Below are 24,127 nucleotides of genomic sequence, written 5' to 3'. Positions count from 1 at the left end.
TTAGATGTAAGGTGAGAAGCTCGGTCATCTGGGAGGGGTTCAGAGTAGACCCACCTCCTGATGGAGATGGTGTTTCATCAGCAAACACAACATGCAGCTGTCTTAATATTTCATCTTGGCTTCAACACTAGTCCTGTGGTTTTCAACCCAGAGAAACAGCTGCCTTTGACTCAGTGCTGTTTTAGGAGAGTGAGATGGTGGGTGGGGAAAGGCTTAAAGCACAGTCGATTCTGAATGGTTTAATTGAAAGAAGCCTCAGCAAGTGAGGGAGTCTGAAATGGGAAAAGGATTGTAAACAGATAAAGTATGATAGTCTGACTATTTAATGGAGTGTATGATTACGTTTACTGCTACTGAGACAGATGTTTTGTTTTCACCACTCCTGTAAGGCATAAGAAGGAATTTGTGTAGCTGTTGCATAAATCCTGGCTTGGACCTTTTGGAGTCTAGTCTGCGTGTTCTTTTTGTGCATGCATGTACGTTACATTATTATGACCTTTTAAATGAGGGCGAATAATTTTTCCGTCATGGTAAAGAAACAGATGAACCCATGCTCTCGAGTACTGTGTAATTGTTCATGTTCAAACTCTCATCAAGGGTCCAATTTTGAATTATGTGTCTAGTACCTATCATCTGCAGAGTGATGGTAGGAAGGAGCAGGAGATGGACCGACAGATCAGGACTTGGTCTAAAGAGGGCACTGCTCCAGTCTGTCAAAAGAAACAGCTGAGCTGAAGGGCAAATTTCTCACTTTACTGATTCGTCTACATCCTGATCCTTACCTGTGATCTGGAAATTAGGATCATGGGTCATGTTGAAAAAAGGGGGTGAGCGTTTTTCTCATATGGAGGAGTTGGAATTTCCCAGGGCCTCATAAACAAAGAATTTCCTTTTGAAAGACGGCATATAGTCGATATCAGGATAACCGTAAGTATCATAAATACAGAAGAAGGGACACATGCTTGTCTAGATAGCAGATAGTCAGATAAAAAACTCTGGATATCTGCCTTAAAGTGCATCTTTAATGATTTTTTTAAATGGTAGAAAAACATCATCTAAGGTCAAAAAGTAACTGGTTATCCTTCCAGGTTTTCATATAACTAGCAGGGGTTTAAAAATACTAAATCAAGGGAAGTGGGCAGGCTTCCCTAAAAAATGCATGGTTTTGGAGTCATGTGATTCATTACGTACCTCAAGGAAAAGTTAGAGGAAGACGTGCTTGACACTGGTTATTTTTATTTGCTGAAGTAACACCGATTCAACTAGTTTAAGGAAGGTTAATATTTGTGTATGCTGGGGTTCTACAAACCCCTGTTTGTCTGGACATCGTGTTCATCAATTTCCAGAAAATGAATACGAGAATCATGGAGATCAGATCATATAAACAAAGAGGCAACATGGACAGGGGCTTTCTATTTGCGCAGGTGTAACTGCGGGCCGCCATCCAAGATGGGTCACTAGTCGCCCGCAGTGCATTCATTGGAACCGTAGACTACAAAATAAAAAACGGGCACAGTTGCTCACTCAGCGTTAACTCCGATTAGGTTTTGGAGTGAGGGACCCATCCAATATGGCGACAAAATTATTACACTCCAGTGGTCAATGTCGCCTCTACGTATTTCGTTTATGTTTCATCTTGTTCCCACCTCTTTGACAACTAGCTGTTTGTTTCATAAAAATAGTACATTTTTACCGATTTCCTTTTATTTGTTTATTTTTTCTTTTCATTATTTATTCCTTTTTTTATTTATTTTTTTTTCCTTTTTTTGTACTGATTTCAAAAGTAAATTTTCTTTTTCTAAAGTAGACCCGCTATTTATTCTGATTGCTGTTTGAATGTGGGACTACTTTCTTTTGAGCGTAATGAGAAAGTAGTAAAGCGGCTCTCACATGATCGTTTTAGACCAATGCTGTGCGCGCTGATGGTGCAAATCCTTTTTCTAAGTAGTATAGAGTGCCCCCTAGGGCACCTACCTGCACAGCAAAACTGTTAGGTGCTGTTTCTGCTCAGTAAGGAGCTGCATAGAGCTTTCCCATGTGAAATTGGTAATGTTTCTACAACACAATCGCTGAACCTCGCTTTTTAGGGAATTAGTTGAAGTGCAAAAAAACTGCTTAGTGTCGCTTTAATACTGTCGAAGGGGAGGTTTGGGTAAAAAATTGCATAATTGCCTTGCCAGGGCCTAAAATTTTAAGCACCATTTGTAGTTTTTTGCGTTGTATCATAGTATGAATAGATATTAATGACTAAATACAAAACCAAACTGAACAGAAATAAAAAATGATAAATTTTTCAACACTAATGGCTACAAAAGCACCACTGAAGAAACACCATGTGGGTATTTCTACAAGACACTGCACCAACTAGCTCCCCTCAAGGGGGAGGATCAATAACTTGAGTCATGAATCCTTCTGGATTTCAATTATGATGAGAAATCATATGACTGAGACTTTATTTCAATATCTCAGTGCCTGAGAACAAAGTTGAAAAAGAAGTACAGAGGTTAGATGAAGACTTGCTCATGTGTTTTCTCTTTTCTGACAGAATCCGATACCATCACTGCAGAAGCTGCTCATAGCCCGCAGGCAAAATCCCTCAAAACCGGAGTTTTAAATAAGAAACGTGATATCATTTGAAAGGATCAGGCCCACATATGACACAGAGGGTCTGACCCCTGGGGTCGATCTCATCAGACTCACGCACGTCACACACTGCTGTTCTAATGGAAGCCAGAATAATGGAGGTCATTTCACACTTTGACACCAGACATTTAATAACTCAATTCATTCCACACAAGTCTAACCCATATGTTCATAAACAGGCACAATAAATTATGGTTGTTTACACTCTTCACTGTGCTGGATCTCATCAACTCAAAACCACTGATATATAAACATGTTGAGACATTGGAATAAAACAAGGCTGGATTCATTTAAAGGAAGATAATCGAGTTCAAAAGGTCCGACCAATGCTGCTCTGTCTTTCTCACCACATAATGTAGGCTTCAGCGCTGACTTCTATTCAAAAACAAAAGAAAACAACACAGTGTTTTATTTTTTTTCACTAATTCTGCTTGGAAATTGTCCAGATGTTTTTCTGTTTAACCTCTATTTGTCATAGTTTTGAAATTCCAAATACTATAAAGCATTTTAGCAACATGTTGTCTGCTTTCTCATTTGTCTGACCACTACTGATGAAATATATTAAATATAATTACAAAATCTCAGAAAGTCTGAGGAATCTCAGTTTGGAATAATTAAAGGGAAATTCTCATGACAAGCTAGGCTAAGATTAAAAAACACAGATGGTCTGGCAGGATCCCGATGATACCTCCAGGCTCAGAGTAAAAATATTGTGGACTCCCTGAAAGTAGGTGATAGTTTAATTGGAGCATGCTCAATTTTTGTGCAGCGATGCTTTATTGTTGCTGTAGCAATATATTAAAGTCCCATGAGAAGTTTGCAGAAGTCACCTCATGCTACTGTGACCACCCTAACCTCGGTTTCACACTGAAAGCATCAGCGGCGCGGAACGTCAGATATAATCCATTATAGTCAATGGACTGTTTCAAACCAGCAGCGACCTGGCAATTTCCAGGCGACGCGCCACACTGAAAGATAGGATCGGGTTCTATTTTTGCCACGAGCCTCCTCTGGGACACGTCAATTCCCGTAGTTAACATAGGGCTAGACAGGAAATTACACACCATTTTAGTTTAAAATCACCGGTAGTATTCTAAATTAAAGTAATGCAGCGATGCAGTTTCATATATATGAAGCTTACGTGTGACTCAACGGCTTATTTACTCAAAGCATCGTTCCAGAAGTGTAGCAGTGTTTTTTTTTTCATGGCTTTAACCCTGGCAGTGGAGAGGAACAACATCATATATGACGTCAAACAACTTTTTGGTTTAATGGCGAATTGCATAAACAAACTGTTTTTAGGTGGGGTTTTTTTTGTGTGTTTGCATGTTTTGCATACCAGTGCCTCTAAAGAAAATCCTCCAGATTAATCCCGAGATTACTCGGACCACATTCTGTTTTTAGATAAATACTCACTAGATGAACTCCTAAGAATCTTTCTTTGAAAAAGTCTAAATTATATTTCTAAACAGTGATGAAAATAACTTCTGAGGTGAGAAAATTGTGAATGGATGACTTGTCATCATATACCACAACACTGTGGAACATTTACAAGTTTTCACCAGCTTCTATTTACCAAGAGTCCCGCTGCTCCGGGAAGGGGAACTATATGGGCCTAGCTGGAATAATAAAACGCATCGCTGCTTTAACTGGGTCATGGCAGTGGAAGCTGACAAAACCTATAAAACGTTCCTTGACACAAGAAGCGTGAGGACACAAGCGACTTTTACATTATTAGTATTTATAACTGTAATTTCATTTTTGAAAAAAGAACATCTTTATATCTTTGCTGTGATGATCAATTTAGAAAACTTTGCTTTTGTTTTGCAACTAAAGGCTGAGATTGATTTTACATTCGTCTTTTTGTCCTGCTCGGTTCACTAAACAGATGCACCTTTCAATTCCGTTTGGCCTTTTTGACTCCACTGCCAAAATAAGGAATTAATAAACAGCTTTTTTTGGTTTTGACTTTGCAGCAAACAGTCTCTGACTCTGTTTATCTCCGTTTTCCTTGTCACAGACCACCAAGGCAGTGAACAAAGGTGACTTCCCGCTGGCCAACATCGCCTCCCGCAGGGCTTTGTTCCTCGCTGCCCTCTCCATCACTATAGGCACCGGTGTGTACGTGGGCGTGGTGGTTGCTCTCATAGCCTACCTCTCTAAACCGGGACACATATAGCAGAGGCGCCCTCCTGTCACACAACACCAGGGGAGCCTGGGATCGAGAACATCCTCCCCAGGGGGGCATCACTGCACCTGGAGACTTTTCGAGGAAGATTTTAGGAGGATGTACAGCTTTTGTTTTTTCCTCGACCTTCCAGACTTTTCTTCCTAAAGGCCCTTTGTCCTCTGTCAGTTAGGATTAGCCACAGCAGCTGGAAAGAGGTCAAAGAAACTCTTGTTTATTCGATGTCGGAGTCCAGTTTGCATCCCACTGACTTGATCCACTTCCTCGTCTTTTGACTGCGTTTGAGCCTACGAAGCTCCTACGGAAACGGTGCCCTGATATCGTTTTAGCTATTGGTAACATTTTGCGCCTCTTTGTGAAGTCTTGTCATGCAAGTATGCCTCCCATAGGAATGTTTTAAATGCACTATGATCTGTGTTCTGCTCAAAACACCAGGTCTACATTTTTCTGGGACTGACACAGTGGGGAGGTTAGTGATTATTATAACCATGTCTAATTGTTCCAGCCATGTTTTTATGCAGAAGCTTACAAATAAAAATTAATAATACATTTTTGGGAGGCAGAAATATCCTGATCTATAATTGGGTTTCTGCGATTTTCAAGATACTGATGAAATTGCAGAATTGGACATTAAAATGGAATTTGTTCATATGGGGATGTATTTCCTTCACAAAATACATGTTAATAACAGTTTACAATGATGTGCTTAAGGAATAAGAGGCTGTATCCTGCCTGCTGTTTGTGTGATGTAGCAGGGAGGAACAGATGTCCTTTGTTGTTCCACATTGTCTGAAGACAGTGTCGCTAATCTCAGTTTGAAAACTTTAGAAAACTGGTTTTCTAAAATTTCAAAATAAAATTTAGTTTAAAACAAAGTGAGACAATAAAACCTGAAGGTTATAAATTAGTCAGGTATTTTTTTTTTTTTTTTTTTAAGAAAACCCTCACGTATCTTACTGGGCTACACAATAAAACAAGCAGGTTGCCTGATTTTGGCTGATTGTGAGACAGCTTCAAATCAAAATTGATCAGTCACTGAAGGAGCTCATATTTTGCACATCTCTCGATCCCTCCGACTCATACGAAAGAAAGAAAATGGAAATTTGGGATAATAAAGAACGGTGACTTCAGAATTTTCTTTTCTAAAATGTCATTTTCTGTAAAATGGGATGACCAGTCTCTGGTTCCTGTAGCCTACTAACCAGGCAGATTGTTGATAAGTTACTACATTTATCACTACAGACTAGGGGTTGTATGAACTAGTCAACCTCACTGCTCTGTAGTGACTTTTTATGCTCGTCATCGACTAGTCGCTGTCACGTGATAATGACCGGCAAGATGCAGTCCTCGGAAAAGACAGCAGGTGACGAGCCCCTGCGCGTCGGGAGGCGACGCGCTGTGCCAGACACCCACCGTAAAACGGACATTTGACCGAATTGTGACCTTTACCCTATTACAATTTAACCTTCCCCTCACCCCCATCCTAACCTTAACCAGCTTGCGCATGCAAAGCTCTGATTGTTGACCCGCTCCAGACATCTGCGTCCTGAGCACGGCCACAGCAACATTATCAAATCAGGTGTCGCCACCTCAAAAACAAATTTAACACGCGATCGTTCATGTCGCCACATTTCCTTTTATGTTTTCTGTCTTTTATTTGTGCCTGATGCGTTTCGCTGCTGTGGAGCGGGGCGCATCACCTTGTCCTCTGGTGACGCACCTCACCGGTGCGGCCGGCGCGCACCCCGCTGTTTTTGCGGTCGGTAGATCTTTTAGAACTGCAGTTCAAAGGTAATTCATAAGGTGAATATATATGAAGCCATGTAGCAGGTTTTCTTTAGGATTGAGAGGAGATGCAGGAAGATAATAAAAACAGACAAGACAGAAAAATAGTCAAATAAAAACAAGTTAGTTTTTGTACCTGGTGGTTGCAAAAAACAGACACCATTGAAAATAATCAGAAGTGAGGAACAGAAAATGAAATAATTATTTTAATGTTTAGAGCAGCAGGAACTCTGAAAGGCTGCAGGCGCACCAGTAAGTTTGCGGCCGCTGCGCAGGGGGAGGGGGGAGAGGGCTGAAGCGAACCAACCGACCCCACCCCCCACCCCACCCCGTGCCGCTTCAGATGTATGACATCATCAACGACTAGTCAAAGTCGACTCGATTTTCATGACTTGACAAAAAATTAAGTCATGCAGCCCCTACTACAGACACATATGGGTATTGTGGGGACTGGATAGTCCTTGTAGCGTTGACTTAAAATAGCACAGAAACATTAATTTCACTAATAAGCCACTTTTAGTGTCATTGGTTGTCGTCCAATAATTCATTTAATAAAGTCTGGGAAAAAACAACTCTCTTCAAGCTTCTCTTTAGATTTTGAACCCAGACTGAGGCTATGATCAATGACCCCACCTAGTGCAGGAGCAAATCAAAAAGCTTCTGATTTTACCAAACGCACACTGAAAGTAGAGCAGAAGAGGTTTTTTTTTTTTTTTTTTTCAGATGATGTTATATAATGTCTGTTTTTGTTAACTTGCCGATGTACAGTGTGTTACAACAGTATGTGACTTTTGATGCTGCTGTTACTTTTTTTTTTTTATCATAGCAATGAACTAAATCCATGCAGCAAAAACAAAAAAAAAGTCTTGTTGAGTGCAAGTTCCGACGCCAGAGTTCATCTCTTTGTGTTCTGCTGATTGTGTCCACTTTTTTGTCATATTTATGTTCTGGGGGGAAATAATTCTTATTTTTTTGTGTAAATGCAGAATGTAAATAATGCAAATAAAATATGTTGAAATGTAAAGAAAATAAAGCTAAAAGGGAAAATGACCTTCATTAAAGGCAGAATGATTTTCTCTGAGAGTTGTATAACTTAAATGTTTGTCTTAAGGAATGGATAACCCATTAGAGATGAGATGGTATTAAAGTGAAAGGCAGCATGCGCTGAGTCATGGAGTGTAGGATGTTTTGCCTGAAAGAAAAAGAAATGTTGATTTAATCTCTGATTCACTTTGTGTTTTCAGTATCGTTACCATAACCTTCTATTTTCTAACAGGGCAGGATTTGTTTGGCTAATTCCTTAAACAAATTTTATTATTAACATTTATAATAGTCTTTTTTGCAACATTTTAATTTTGAATAAAAAAAATTCTTATTTAAATGTAACTTTAAATGATTAAAATCAGCCTTCAATCACTCAAATTGGAGCAACTTCAGAAAGTGTCAGTTGATGTGATTCTGACATCTGATTGGGATGCGTCCTGGTCACCTTCCTCTGGGTTTCCCAGGGAGACCCAGAACATGTTTTAAGGATCAAATATTCTCTCTGGACTGGGAATTTCTTGGGATCACCAAGGCTAGAGACTGCCAGGAAGAGGGAGGTTTATTCTGTTTTGATACAACTTGACTGTAGAAAAGTGGACATGGATAGATGGGTGGGTGGATGTGTAATAGTCCCAAGTCTTAAATGGCACCTGTGAGATTTCTTTGTGTAACTATTTTCACTTCCAGTCAGTCTGATTATTTACCAAGCAGAATTTGGATCACTACTGAGTGATGTTACAGATGTTTTACTCACAATGCTAGTTGGATCCATTCACTTACTGTGTTTTATGCTAAGCTATAGCTAAAGGAGTACGTCTGGGTCAGGATAATGACTGGGCTGGTTAAAAATTGGTTTTCCCGACTTATCTAACTCGGGGAAATATGTCAACAGACAAAATTTATTTTTTTGGGTGGAGTCTCCCTTTAAAATCTCAACATTAAAAAACAAAACTATTATTTAACATTTTACAGCACACTAAATGTAGATTTATATCCAATTAAGCTTTTTGTTTTGAACAGAACCCAAATACAATTACAGTTGCACCATTACTATTACACACACACACACACACACACACACACACACACACACACACACACACACTAGTCTAGCATCCGCTGTGAGGATCGTCATTGACTTCCATTCATTTTACTGACTGGATTGTGCCTAAGCCTAACTTTAACCATAACCAGTCTACTCCTAACCTTAACTAAAACTTAATTCACACCTAACCTCTAAGACTAACCAGTGGAGCTCTGTAACATTGCCTCAGTTTGCAGGTAAAAAACTTGTTTTGGTCCTCACTTTGATGTTAGACTGGTACACACACACACACACACACACACACACACACACACACACACGCACTCCACCTAACACATCTTCACACATGCATTAGATGGCCGGGTCATGATCTCCCTCCTCACTCACGATTACTCAGTCTTTATCATATTAAGGCACAAATCAGGACGGTTGACTTTGACCCTAGAATATTAATGAAAGTCCAGGAAACCTTGCTGCAGTGGAGATTTTTATTTGACAGGTTTTTGTTCCTGTTTGGAATTTTAAAACATCTGAAGTGGATCAGTAATGTGATTCCAGGCAGAAACTAAACCTGCATCGTCTAATTTGCCTTCGAAGGCTGCGCTGCGCCCCAGTAGGGAGTGTGTAAATCCAGCTGTGGAGGAGCTCTTATTACTGGAGAGTGAGTCAGTGAAAGCATCGCAGCACAAGAGATGCTCGTCTAGTCCACAAAAGCGAATAATGCTCGCACACAACAAAACCAGCAGCTCAACATTATCCTGAACAGGCATGAGACCCACAAGTAAACTGAGTTAATAGAGTCTGGTGGATCAAAGAAAACTGTTCTCACAACCTAATAAGACAGTGAGTCAGAATTTATCCAGTGTGTGTGTGTGTGTGTGTGTGTGTGTGTGTGTGTGTGTGTGTGTGTGTGTGTGTGTGGTAATTTTCATTGCTTATTGACTGGTTATTAAAAAGTTTTCAAGTCACATAAATCCTCAAGGTTGTGTTTAGTTTAACGATGTGTTGGGTGTTTTTTTTTCAATCATTGTTTAAAAGAAATACGTTCGGTTGTTTTTGCCCTTCTCTAATTTAGGACCCCCTAGTGTCCGTTATTATTTTTCTGTAGTCAAACCAAAAGTGAAACCTATCTCCTTGCTGTTCCTTTTCCTTTTTAACACCTAATCTAACAGCTGAACAGCCTTCTACCAGCCTTCATTAGTGTCTAGAGGAGTGATTCATCACTAAATTAAACAAAACAGCCGTGTTCATGATCTAAAATATGCAGGAAATGTGCTGAACATCCCAACAGAGCGGCCTGCCAGTTTGAAGTTGCAAATGCAGTATTCTGGCCACAGAGGGTGTGAGTGGTATTTCATTACCCTGTAAAGGGTAATTTTAGCACATACTGGCTCAAGAAAAAAATTTTTTTAATATGAAAAAAGTTTCATAGTATGGCTTTAAAAAGGCAGTAGAGCATAGTCTTTGGGTGTTTCTCAATGCCAAGGAACGTCGCCTTGATGTCTTGTTCCCACCCCGGTTGCCTAGGAGATGCGTTATCAGGTGCCGCCTAGACTTGTTCCAATGTTCATGTTCTACTGAGGCCTGTGTTTGTTAGTCATTTAGCTAGCTGAGCAAGGATACACGGGGAGTGTCTTGTAGTCTAGCCTTGGTCAAAAATTTCCCAGAATTCACTGCGGTATTTTCTAAAGGATGGCGGATCAGAAGCCGGCAGCTACTTCAGGGGTACATTTCAAGTTCAAATGTAAGTCAACTAATTTAAAATGTTTTTTTAGATCCAAAGAAGTTACCTATTGTTGGTTAGTTGCTTAGTAGTTGCAACTTCGGTGGCTAGTTGGTAGTAACTCGCTTAAATATTTCATTAAACTAATTTATACACAATTTAAAAAGTGAAAGCCTCGTTATATATCTGTTTTGAAACATATACGTAAAAACTAAAACGTTATGTAACGTGATGAAGGAGCTATTCCTCCAAGGTTATTTTACCTTTTCCACAGTTCCCTTTGTCACAGTGCCAGAGTGCAAGAAACAGCCTCAAGGTCATGCATTCGGTTCTAAACTGTTTACTTTCCAGCAATGAAGACAGAAGATGAAGTTAAAGTTAAAGTCCCATTAGTTGTCACACACACAGGTGTGTGTGCGAAATTTGTTCTCCGCATTTGACCCATCCCCTGGGGGAGCGGTGAGCTGCAGACACAGCCGCGCTCGGGAACCATTTGATGGTTTAACCCCCAATCCAACCCAGGGAGGCATTGGGTCCCATTTTTTTCAAAGTCTTTGGTATGACCCGACCAGGAATCGAACCCCTGATCTCCCAGTCTCAGGGCGGACACTCTACCACTAGGCCACTGAGAAAGGTGATGAAGACTTTTCTTTCATTAAATCAAAGAACTCTATTTTCTATAAAGCTAATCAAAACAACTGTTAGTCAATAATACAATGTGACCGATCTGTGAAATCACAATATTATGATTAATATGTTTTTAATAAGTAATATGACTTATTCTAGTCACTAGACACACTGACACACGTAAGGAAAACAATCACATGACACATTGCTGTGCTGATCCAATCAGAACCTTCCTAGTCTGAAGCGTGGCATAGTTTCTGTGGTATTTATAAATCTGCCAGCTTTGATTCGTCCAGAATCAAAAACATCTAGATTAATAAAACAGTTCCAACGCCATCAATAAGTTCAGTTCTCAAGATCCCATGAAGTTCACTGCATGCTAAGTGAAGTATTGGACCGGCCATTTTGTACTTCTCTTTTAAGCTGAAAACCATCAAGCTGGGAAAAATCTGTTGTTTGTGAACCAAGCAATGGTACCTTTCAGAATAAAAGCTGAACTCGCTGACCCAAGGAGGGTCCCCTTTTTGACGCTGTGAAACACCTGTCGCTTTTTACCTGGAGACAATCCAAAGACTAGTTTGTCGTACTGTCTACGCTGTTTCATCGGCTCCAGTACCAGAGGAGTTTCGTGGACCTAGCATCCGGATCTGTACGGAGGTCTCACTGAGGGTATGTGGATGCGAGATAAATGGCGTCTCATGTGTTTATGACTATGAGTCTCAAACTCTGATCAGTTAGGAGCAAAACATCATCTCCCACTCAGACTTGTCTCTCCGGATACGAGGGTTCTGAATAACACTCATTCACACACACACCAACCATCTCACACCTCATCTAAATCCCTGCAATAAAAAGATCCAATCTTCTGATTTAAATAACCCAGTGTCCATAAGATGGAATTCCTACTCGATATGAATTTTTAATGTCTTATGGTCCTTAATTAAATGTAATTAACACTCATTACAGTTATCTCCCATGTCACATGACATCAAGTGACCACCGTGGAAGCCATGGTCACGTGATGTAAGTCTGTTCCATTCGACCATATTCTTTGACCAAGGAAGGACAGTGTTCTCTTAAATCCTGCTCCCTCGCAAGGCCAGGCGCCTTGACACTGAGAAACACTCTTTGTTTACAATCTCTCTTGTCCATACTTCCTGGTTCCTGAGCCAATCATATTTGAGCTTGCAGTGTAGCAAAGTCTGCATTGGCTGCAGACTTGTGCTGCTGCACTCCAGCGTTTGCAATTTGACTACGGCCAGCAAAAAGCAGCAGTGTTGTGGACATGCTACCCAGTAAACAGGAGCGACCGGGAAGTTATTTATCATAACCCTAAAAAGCCACGGCATGTTTTACTCTTGGAATGGCCACCAGCCTGGCCTCTGGTGATGGAGAAATGTTTCATTTTGCATTATTTTAATAATGCTCATCATCTGTTTGCACTTGTTTTAGAACCTTTTATGACAATGAAACCCTCTTTAAACCCACTATCATGTTTCTTATGTTACCCCTTCCGTCACATTCTTCCGTCACATTCTAACACCTCCTGTCGGGGACGTAACAACTGTAACATTCAGTAAAGAAGGCTACAGGCTAATGTTGAGCTAACAATGCTAATGGAAACTTAGCCTGAACCACATCTCAAGCTTTTTTTTTTCTATTACCAACAACTTTATATTACAGTGACATGTGTTTATCTAAGGGAATAGACTTGCTGTGTAGGATCTGTCATTCTGGAATCTTCTGGTGCTGAGTCATAACTGAACCTTCAGGACCCATTCAACACTAACAAAAGGCTTTCAGAGGTAATAGTATTATACTATAGTATAGTACAAAACTCAGCAGACCTTAATTCTTAGTAGTGAAATTTAGTCTTCCTCCAGTTCTCTTCTCTATATTTAGACTGAGAATCGTGACTTAAAATGCTTTTGCTCATGTCTCTCTGTAGAGGAAAGGGCATAAAACATTCTGCTGGATAACCCAGATAAGAAGGATGTTTTTGTCAATCATCTCTGATAAATGAGAAACTTTTATGGAATTGAAGATGAGCCTCATCATCCCTCTGACTGAAACATTGGTTTCTACTGAAATACTGAATACTGAACAGGGTTTTCATTTCCTCGAAGCTGTGAATCAACTCTTGTTTTTACATACAGCTGTTTCTTACCTAAATATTCTACATTTCCAGCACATCCTCTTCATGCAGCCATGCAAAAATAATACTAGCTGAACCCCCTGCTGGGCTCCACCCATGACTCAGCGCGCCTCTCGATGAATAAAACGTTGTGTATTTTCAGGAAAGTCCTTTTCAAATGCAACGGAAGCAAGGGATTTCATGTTTTCACACAACTCAACTTTTATCTTTCTGCTACACTTGTCAGTTTGTTAGGGAGGAGGGAAAAGAGAGCCAGATGAAACTGATTTTATGGGTTTTGAATCCCTCTGGAGAGAGCCAGATAGTCTGTAAGGATTTATTTATTAGCTAGACCGCAACCAAAGGGAAAGCAAGAGGCAGAAACGGGGAAACAAGATTGTACAGAGGAATCTGTCATCATATAGAGTTTGTCTGAGGCTGCAGCTGCTGAGGGGAAACCTTTAGCTTTACTCAGACTGGTAAAGGGGTCTATTGTGACACCAGGTCATTCAAAGAAAGGTCTACTTGTAACGGGTGCATTGGTCCTATACTGTGAGCAAACTGTTCTAGCTGTCATCCTGACCCATCACCTGTAATTGAAAAAGGGCAGCAAGATTTACACCAGGTTATCTTCATAGTCCTGACATTTCTCTGGACCCCCGAATGGATTCAAGATACTCTGGGACAGATGCAGAACAGAATCATGCCTTCTCCGTGTTGTATGTTTGGACTTTCTCACAGTAGCACAATCATTTAGTAACTAATGCAGGTTTTTCTTTATTCATTCTCCCCAGAGTAATATTTTAGTCTTCATCAGTCTCTTTCCAATCCAGAAAGATTAGTTTTTTTTTTTTTTTTTCAGATTTTAACATGTCAGGCAAAGTTTAAGGGGAACTAGGCAGTTTTGGCTTGCTTTTAGCACCCCCTAGTGTTGGTTTGTAGAATCGAAAGCAAACCTTATCTCCTGGCTGTGTTTGTCTTTTTAACACCTTAATCTAAAGCTGAAATGTCTCCCCAGCCTTCTTTAGTGTCTACAGAAGTTATTCATCACTAAATGAAACAAAGCAGCTGTGTTCATAATCTAAAATATGCAGGACATGTGCTGGAACTAGACTGCAGTGCCATCTATGTCAGCTCCGTTTTTCTAAGTCCCAACAAGTTGCAAGTGTAATATTCTGGCCACAGGGGGTGACAGAGGCTGGGTGGCCTTTCATTAACCATGTAAAGGGTCATTTTAGCGCAAACTGGCTCACGAAAATGATTTAAAAATATGAAAAAGTTGCAAAGGATCCCTTCAACGTATTAACTGCCATTGACAACAAAAGTTGTCATTTGCAAAGTTTTTTACTGTGTGGGTGTCGGAACGAGCCCCCGCACCGCCAATCTTCATCAACGTACGTCACACGTCACGTGATCAGGAAGCAGAAAATCCATGTGTTAGGAGATTATTTTGGTGCTGTATAAAAAGTGAGGCACGAACCAGAGAAGCTTCTGTCGATCACAATTTGACAATGGATTATGAAAGAACGAATAACGCTCGAAACGCACGGAATCTTCCTGATGTAAGAGGTGAGTCTACTCTTTGTTTTGGTAGTTTTGGCGTTGACATCATCCTAGCGCGCAAAGTTCTGTGACTCTTAAAAAAACAATGAAAACGCTGAAAAATGCTGGCGGCGAAGGACTTTTCTGATCAGGAAACAGCTGGCAGTGAATGAGTTAAGCAAGACAAGCAAGTGAAAAATAACCACTAAAGTGCTGTCAGAGCAGAGACGTGTCAAATTTGGGCCTATGGAGTTGTTCCTTAGGTCTTTCTTTATCAGGAATGAGAAGTATGGGTATCCTGGAGGCTTGGAGCTGTTCTCCCATAATGATGAACAGGCAGTTCATATAAAATAACATCAACATATAAACCAGAGACTCAAGGTTTCCCAACAGAGCTTCATGTTTTACCCTTAGGTGTTGTCATCATGGCTGGTGATCAACAATTTCATTGGTTCACTCAACTCTTATTCAATTCATAGAGACCTTGGTGAGATTTTTGATTGCGTCTTAAAACCAGTATGTTTTGTAAGGTCAAACGCAACATTGGTTGACTTTCAGATGATTGTTGTGCCCTCTTACATAAAACATGATCACATCCCAGCATGGCCTCCATACAAGCCTTCCTGTTTCATTCAGAATCCAGTTCAAAGCTTAATTGCCTGTTTATCAGAGTCTTAATGGGTCTGCTGGCACTGGTCTGAATTTGTGCAACCACACACTCCAGCCAGAACACAATGGTGCCCATAAATCAGCTGCTCTTAAACATTCCGGCATCCGGACTTTTGTACAGAGGTCAAAGAAACTCTAGCAATAGCAGGACTGCTGCAAACATTTATCATATCCCATAAAAACACATGTTGATGATGATTGGTATTTAGTGAACAAATTTTGTATTTTTCATTTCCCAAAACTTTTAAACAGATACTTTAGAACTTTTTCATATTTTTCAACAGTTTTCTCAAGCCAGAATGTGCTAAAATGAGCCCTTACAGTGTCAACGAAAGGCCACCCATCTTCCTCTGTGGCCAGAATATTCCACTTGTACCTGCAGACTGGCAGGCCGCTGTGTTGGAGAAAACCGGAGCCGGCTTGCCTGGCGCTGTATTCTGCTTCCAGCACGTTTTAGATCATGAACACAGCTGATTAGTTTTATCTCGTGACAAATCACTCCTGTAGACACTAGGGAAGGCTGGGGAGGCATTCCAGCAATTAGATTAAGGTGTTAAAAAGGTGTACAGCAAGGAGATACGCTTTGCTTTCGATTCTACAAATGGACACTAGGGGGTGTTAAAGCAAGCAAAAACTGCCTAGTTCCCCATTAACTTAAAAGATTTCCTCCATACCACTGGTGTGCGCTGATTACATTAGTCAAGGTGGACTCCAGTCACAACTCAAATGGCTTTCAACACTTTCATGGTGGAGCAAGCTGATCTTGGTGGTGTTTCAGTTTAAAAAAATGTTATGAAATGATGAGAATACATAATCTAGTTTTAAAAATGTTTTTGGTTTAATATCAACTGAATAAATATGTAATAATTCATTTCATTTTACCGGTAACAAAAACAAGAATAAACTAATTTGACCCTTGCCACCTGTAGATCCTCCAGTAGACATGTGTAGGACAGGTTTTTGATGAAACCCTGATTCTCCATCTGGATGCTTTAAGGCTAGAAAGGTTTGATGCAAATCCGAGGCGATAGTCTAAAAAGGACTAAAGGCCAAATGATAATATAACCTCAAGCTAACAAACTGTAAACTGTTATCTTTTTTTTCACTTTTATTTAGCTCAGTAAACCAGTTGCTAGTGTATTTCTAATTTTGCTTTAGTCCGTGAGACAGACACCTTGTCTACTTTTAAGACTAGGCTTAAAACATTTTAAATCCTGATGTTAGCCCAGATCTGGATAAGTGGGGGAGTAGAGGGAGGTGGAGAGTACAGTCGGTAAAGATGGCTCTCCCTCGCCTTGCCTCCAACATGCCTCCATCTAAAAAGGCTAGCTTATCCAGAGTTATCTCTGTAGTTATGCTGCTATAGGCTTAGACTGCTGGAGAACATACTGGTCACTTTCCACACTCTACTACTTTTTTCTACAATCTGCTCTTTAACTGTATTATTTCCTGCTATTTCAGCTGTTAACTTTATTTTTTCTCTGTGTTTTTCTCCCCAGAAGAAGCTACAATGATGTTCTGTTGAGTTGTGGTGGCCTCATGGAGGGGGCCATCGTCTAGCACACTGCTGCTAACCACTTAAACATTCTCCCTCTCCTGATAATAACATTGGATGTGCTACTACTAGTTTACCCATTTAATTATAGATTCACTAGGATAAATACAATAAAGTTTATCTCTCACTAAATAGAATATTTACTAAGAAATCACAATATAACTATAGACACATTGCTTGGTGTGTGTGTGTGTGTGTGTGTGTGTGCGTGCGTGCGTGCGTGTGTGCGTGCGTGCGTGCGTGCGTGCGTGCGTGTGTGTGTGTGTGTGTGTGTGTGTGTGTGTGTGTGTGTGTGTGTGTGTGTGTGTGTGTCTTCTCTGTCTTGTCCATCCCCAATGAGTCGTGGAGGATGGCTGCTTATACTGAGCCAGGATCCTCTGGAGGTTTCTTCCTGTTAAAATGGAGTTTTCCTCTCCACTGTCACTAAATGCTTGCTTAGTATGAGGACTGCTGTAAAGTCATTGACACTAGTCAGTGACTTGATGCAACCTTCTGAGTTCCTTATGTAGGAAACTTTTTACTGGTTGGCCCAATGAACTGAACTGTATTGGAATGTTTACGATGTGAAGTGCCTTGAGATGACACTTGTCATGATTTGGCGCTATATAAATAAACCTGAAGTGAATTGAATTGAATTAATTTGTAGAACGGTTATTTTTAAACAAAGAACTGATCTCAATGGGGATTTAAATCACTGCTACAATTTACAACCCGGTGCCTGTTTCCTGGTACTGATTAGTTTGATATTTGAACATAATTTTAGTGTTTATTGGCTTTTATTGTGAAGGGTCAAGGTTTTAGTCTAAATTCATATTTTCTTGCTGATGTACTAATTATCGGTGCTATATTTTATTGTTTTGGTCAGCTAAAGTTGTTTTCAAACACAATAAAATGTATTCTGTTCACCAGATATTGGGTTATTGTTGTGGCTGCTGGCTGTGATTAGAAGGTGTACCGCTGCTGTCACATGTTAAATAAAATCCCTGTAACCTCATATTGTTAATGCAAGATTGCAGGGATTATTTTAATCTCTGAAGCATCTGTTAATATTATCCTCGCCCTGAAGAGGTTTGGCTCCTCACTACGGCAGCTGCTGTCTTATGAATCCTTCCTGCTGATGAAAGCAGCATTGCTCTAATTGTTGTTTAATAATTCTTTGTTTTGGTTTAGTTGTTTTTTTAGTAAATAGCAACACAGTTTAAACTTTAATTTAGACTCCTGTAGTGAAACTTGTTTTGTTGTAAATCTACAAAATTACAATCAAGTCAAAGTCCTAAACCATCATCAATTACATCAGGTGATGTTTAGATTTTATTTGCCTGACTCCTGGAGTTCTCACCTGCACCTGGGTCAGACACCTCCTCATTCCGACAGGTACATTTGTTAAGTCTCTTTTAGATGCTCTGCAAAAGGAAACAGTCCGTCAGACTTTGTAAATGTTGCTGGAAAAATTGTCAGTGTACAGTGTACTGTATTATTTTACTCTATTAGAGACAGATTTCACCGATATCCTCGTTTCTTTGAGAAATGTATACTTCCTTGAGGGTGGAAACAACCCTAGAACCAGAACACAAAGATATAAATGCCCTTTGTTCCATGTGCAATTGGGGATATGAGATTACATCATTCTTAAAGAGATACTTTGCAACTTTTTCATATTTTCTAACCATTTTATTGAGCCAGTATGTGCTAAAATGACCCTTTACATGGTTAATGAAAGGCCAGCCAGCCCCCATCGCTCTCTGTAGCCAGAATGTTCCACTTGCAACTTCAGACGGGCGGGCCAATCAGTTGACGCTGCAGTCTGCTTCCAGCTCCTTTCCTGCATGTTTTAGATCATGAACACATCGCTGATTTGTTTTTAGTTTAGTGATGAATCCCTCCTGTAGACACTAATGAAGGCTGGGGAGACATTTCAGTTGTTAGATTAAGTTGGTAAGAAGACGAACGCACAGTGAGTAGATATGTTTTGCATTCAGTTCTACTAACGGACACTAGGGGGTGCTAAAAGCAAGCAAAAACTGCCTAGTTCCACTTTAACTAGCATTTTAATATTAGCACTAAATGAGCGGTTATAATCCCAACCTTCAAGCGTTTTTATCTTATTTTGCCTTATTTAATTGTGGGGTTTTTTTACACTGTATGTTTGAAATAAGCGTTGAATTACAGGGTGGAATAAAACATGCAAAGTCATTTTTATCTGTTGCTGGAGGGAAAGGGGCATCAATTTGTGTTTAAGCAGAAAGAAAAACTACTGTCTCTGCTGACTGTATCTGTTGTTGTTGTGCTCATTCAGCGCTGTTGGCCTGATAAACATTTACGCTCCGAGCAGAGTCGAGGCTGTCTGTGAGTCCTGCTATTATCCTCAGGACAAAGAGGGGCCTGCCGCAGATAAAATACAATAAAGCAGATGATTTAAAGGAGCTGGCTGCGGGTTCTTATGAACAATCGTCTTCTGCAACACAGTGATTAAAGAAAATCGGCAAAAATCCAAGCTTTCTATGCAATAATGCACCAGAAAAGAAACAAAAACACCAGATTTAAAATAAGTAAATGTCCTGAAACATTTAAACGTAAATGTTTAGATTGAATAGGCTTGTTTAAGCATCAGTTAGAGGAAGCTTGGATTTATTAATGAATGAAGAATTGTTTTCTCACTTAGAACAATGTCCAAAATGATTCTTGAATGACAAATGGTTGACATTGTGCTTACTTTCTTACAGAAGTTCATAAATGGTTATGAATGTGATTCTTTTCAACTGTTAATCAATGCTCCACAACTATCTAAACAAGGACTTCACACATAGATATATTAGCTTACCATGCAGTCAAGTTCTAATAACCTAACAAGATCACTAGCATTGTTGAACGGAGTGATCTGGGACCATTAGCACAGATCTGAGCTTCCCAAGTAACCAGCAGCCTCTGTGTTTTAAAGAGAACCACTGCTTACGTGTCATTAAGGCACCAGTCGCATCCAGGAGGGAGGAGGGGTGGAGCCTCATACTCGGCATGCCGCTGTCCGTGGTGCTGAAGTCTGTCCCCAAGAAGGACAGGTGGCAGCTGTAACAATTATATATAAATTAAATAAACAATTATGTCATTTTTATTTGTTATTCGGGAAATGGTCTTATTGGTTTCTATGGAGGGGGCGGGGCTTAAAACTAACAGCAGAACTAGGTGCTTTCTTGATTCGTTTTCCAGTTCATTCTTGCTTAATTATAAAGCACAGGTCTCTTGTGCTTAATCCATTACCACAACAATTGCCTTCAGAATAAAAGCACTACAGAAACCAGTTTCAAAATAAAAGCTGAGTTTGAATGCAGAATTTTTTAACCAAACTCACATGAGCAGGATGTGTTCAAAAAACATCAAAATGTGTGATCTAGATACTGTACTTACTATTGCTGCATAAGATAGTGTGTGTCCTATCAGTGAGGGAAAAGTGGGATGCATTTTTAAAAATCACTTTAAAACTTTCCAGGAATAAACAAACAAAACCCTTGAAAGATGCATGCAAAACCTTTAGATGTTCTAAAAGATATGAAATGCAAACAGATTGTTCAAAAAGTGGAATAAAGGAAAAATGCTATTTCAAGCATCATTTGATAATTTGATGTTTTCTGCAACTTTTCTTCTTTTTTTTTTTTTGTCTGCCCACTCGGTCTAGGTCTTGTCATGTGCAACTTAAGACACGTATGAATGAATACATGTAAAGCCCCCTCACAATAAGTCTATTCAAAACTTTTAGCTTCTGCCAGATAGCTGTCACTCGAATGATTCTGGGTTTCAGACAAATGACATCTGAAGTACCTTGCATTCGGTGAACTCATGCCTGATTGAGTTAATAGCATCTCAGTGGGACTTTAGTTACAGCGCCTCTCTGCAGACTGAATGCAGACAACATGAAAGGGAAGAAGGAACTCTTTGAATAATGCAGATGCCTCACACACCCAAACACACACACATACACACACACACACACATGCAAAACTTTGCACATTTGCTGCTATCATTATCTTTAACAGTACACCTGGCTCATCCCATTCAACTGTCAGTCAAAACTTCTCCTGTCTCTGAGTATTTGAGTCAGTTTCCATTTTTCAAACTTTAGTCATCCTGCAGATTTTTCTACTTCAGGTGTCTCAGCCTGAGCTTGTGATCATTGTCAGAGCTCACGTTTCTGGCTTCTGTTAACCCCTTAAGCCCTAGGCCTATTTTGAAGCCTATTCCTCGAAAAATGGTAAAAATGGTGTTTAATGGTAAAAAATAGGTTAGATAGCCTTGTAGTGCTGGGTTTGCTGATTAATTTGATGGGAATTATTACTATTTCTTCTGTAGTGTGAGGGTTTTTTGGCCCTGTTAAGGAACTAACATCACAGGGTCCCCCACCTGGGGGACCCTAGGGACCACTACAGTTGTCATGCTCCCAGACTTTCTAAGAAACAATAGTTTGCTATCTGGAGGCAAAGCCTTGGATATGATTCTCTCACCTGGAATAAACTGTCTAATTAAGGCTCAGTTTGGAGTAATGAGTGCAAATAAAAGCCTTGAAATCAGCAGAACGTGTCCAGTGAGAATATTTAGAATTTAATAAACACATGAAAAACATGAATCGGTCTGTATAAAAATGTTTAAAAAAATGCTGCTGAGACAGTTTTGTCCTTCAAAACTGGTATTGTCATCACAGATGTGATGTAGTGGAAGCTAGATGTTGTAGCAACCCTTCTTTGTATCTGAGTGAAATTGTGAAGTCTGGGTTATAAAAGTGAATTGGCTGTTTATTTAGTAAACTACAGATTTATTTATTTAAAAACCTCATCAGACACCAGTATGCAGGCTTTCGATACCCTTGTATGAGTTGCTCCCGGCGGTCCGGAGGGGTGCGGTCAGAGTGAAGGGGTCACCGGACGTTGAACCCACAATACTCAGAGATTAGTAGCTTCCTGTGTTCAGCTTCCCTGGCCATGAGATGCAACGCGGGGTCCACAAATTAGATGTCTCAGGTGTGAAGTAGCTCTGAAAAGAGCTGTTGTGTCTGTAATCCTTTGCAGAGTCGCAGAAAGGCTTTTGACTTAAGATCAAAGGAAATGGTTTCAAAGGGGGCTTCTTTCCCCGATTTGGCCGAATCGGGAGTCAGCTGGATGATGAATTAATCGGGAAGTAGTTCTTGTTTTAATAAACCACAATGTCATGAGTTCTGGCCAAGTTTGGCAAATCAGAATTTGACACATTTGGGGTCTTTACCAACATCCCTCAGAAAGCCACGCCTTCTTCAGATGCGAAGATGTTTTTAAAACTTTGTGAATGAAAATCTTCAAACTCTTATGTGAAGTGAACATTAACCTTAATGAGTATCTTATTGCAATGTTTATGACTGTAAACAATGATTAACTTGTTAAGGCAAACACATAGTGATCATAAGATCTGAAATGGATCATTGTAAGAACAATATTCATATTAAATTTGTTGATTTAAGCACAGGTTATTCAAACATTTTATTTAAACATCTTGTTCATTCATCACATATGATTATTTAACTTATAACTGTAAAGTCATGTAGGAGCTTCGAGTAGATAGTGAGGAATGCAGCAGCCAGGTTCCTGCATCCGACCTTGGGACAGAGTGTCTGTTTGAAATGTTTTGTCTTCTTGTAAGTAAACAAGCACTGAGCAGAACCTTCTGGATTTGGAGGCCGGATAAATAAAGGATTTATGTTTGTAGATGAAAAGTTATACAGTGTCAATTAGATGGTGAAAAATAGACCCTTTTGGTACATTACAACGTGCAAAAACAATGTTCCATTGTCAGTGTCTGAAAACTCTTCCCAAAAAAAATTTCCATGAAAGGAAAGTGAGAAATGTGAGTCCACTGTGGGAGGAGCCAGTGAGTAAATTGTGAATAAAATAAGGAAAACTTATTATCAAAGCAAAACATGATTATGAAAAGAAAATTTTGAAAACTGTTGCATGAAGTTGCTGTGTGGTGTGTTGCAATTCACTGGGATTCCAAGTAACAATTTGCATATTTTCTTGCAATTTTGAGTCTCTTAGTGACAGCCCAATGAGAGGCTGGTTATAGCTGCAACAACCAAAATGAAACATAGACACAATACACACACCAATGTTACACGAAACACCAAATATGATCAAGCATTAAATTATGATTAATGATAGATTCATGCTAACCTTTACCCTGACTTGTGGGTGTTTAGATGCTCTGCATGAGACATTTTATCTAGCAGCAATGGGACCCGTAGGGGTGTGCATCTCTGGTCTATGTATGATATGTTATGTATATAAATACACTGTTAATGGTTTCAACCATTAGCATAAGCAGCTAAAACTGGTACAACATCTATTAATTGTGATGCTGTTTAATTCACTTTGAGTTAGATTCAAAAGATTGAGATTCTAGTAAAGCAAATATTGCACTTCCTCATTAAAAATGCACCAATCACAAATGATTTTGAAGTAAGACTAGAATCACACATTAAGAAAAGGTCCACTCTTGTTTTTGCAGACGAAACCCTCCATCTTATCGTCACTCATAAACAAAAGTGTAAAGATCATATCGTGGTCTGGGCCAAAACTTGCTCCAACCAGGGTGGATGATTCCATCTTTATCTTGTTGAGAGCCATTGCCTTTGAATTTGAGAAATTGTCTCTCATCCCAGCTGAGAACTACCCCAAATCAAATCACGTTCATTTGTATAGCACCTTTAAATGCTACCACTTTGCCATAAGTGCTGAACACATATAAAAAACATTTAAAAAAATATAAGCAGCCAAGTAAAAACCCCAATTAAACATAAAAGAAAATACATTAAAAAAATCAGGCATAAGAAATGATAAAAAAAGGACTACCAAGTCAACTAGGAATAGTTAAAACTGTCGAGTTAATGTAAGTTTTCAGTAGCTTTTTAAAAGTGGTAACAGATGATGCCTGCCTAATGGAGATGGGCAAGATATTCCACAGAGTCGGTGCTGCCACAGCTTTGCCCTAGATACACTCAACCTATGCTGTTCAGCCAACTGCAATCCAGCATAGAACCCCAGCATATAAGATAATGGTTAGTAGACGCCAACCAAACTACATCAGCTGCAATGATCGGTTTGTACTTCTTCTGCACTAACCCTAACCCTAACGAGTCAGGCCATAACACTGGATAG

At 39.7% G+C, this 24,127-nt stretch overlaps 1 protein-coding gene across 1 annotated transcript in view; it reads left to right on the top strand.

Moving 5' to 3' along the window:
- Window positions 1-7,964, top strand: part of syndig1l (synapse differentiation inducing 1-like) — a 65,725-nt gene extending 57,761 nt beyond the window's left edge. The window contains exon 4 of the mRNA XM_054748459.2: window positions 4,664-7,964. Coding sequence (XP_054604434.1) covers window positions 4,664-4,822 — 159 coding nt within the window. The 3' untranslated portion in view covers window positions 4,823-7,964. The remainder of the gene's footprint in view (window positions 1-4,663) is intronic.
- The last annotated feature ends 16,163 nt before the right edge of the window (window positions 7,965-24,127 follow it).

Source organism: Nothobranchius furzeri, chromosome 2, assembly GCF_043380555.1.
Source record: "Nothobranchius furzeri strain GRZ-AD chromosome 2, NfurGRZ-RIMD1, whole genome shotgun sequence".
Classification (NCBI taxonomy): domain Eukaryota; kingdom Metazoa; phylum Chordata; class Actinopteri; order Cyprinodontiformes; family Nothobranchiidae; genus Nothobranchius; species Nothobranchius furzeri.
Note: the sequence above shows the minus strand (reverse complement) of the source record. Positions and strands in the feature narration are given on the sequence as shown.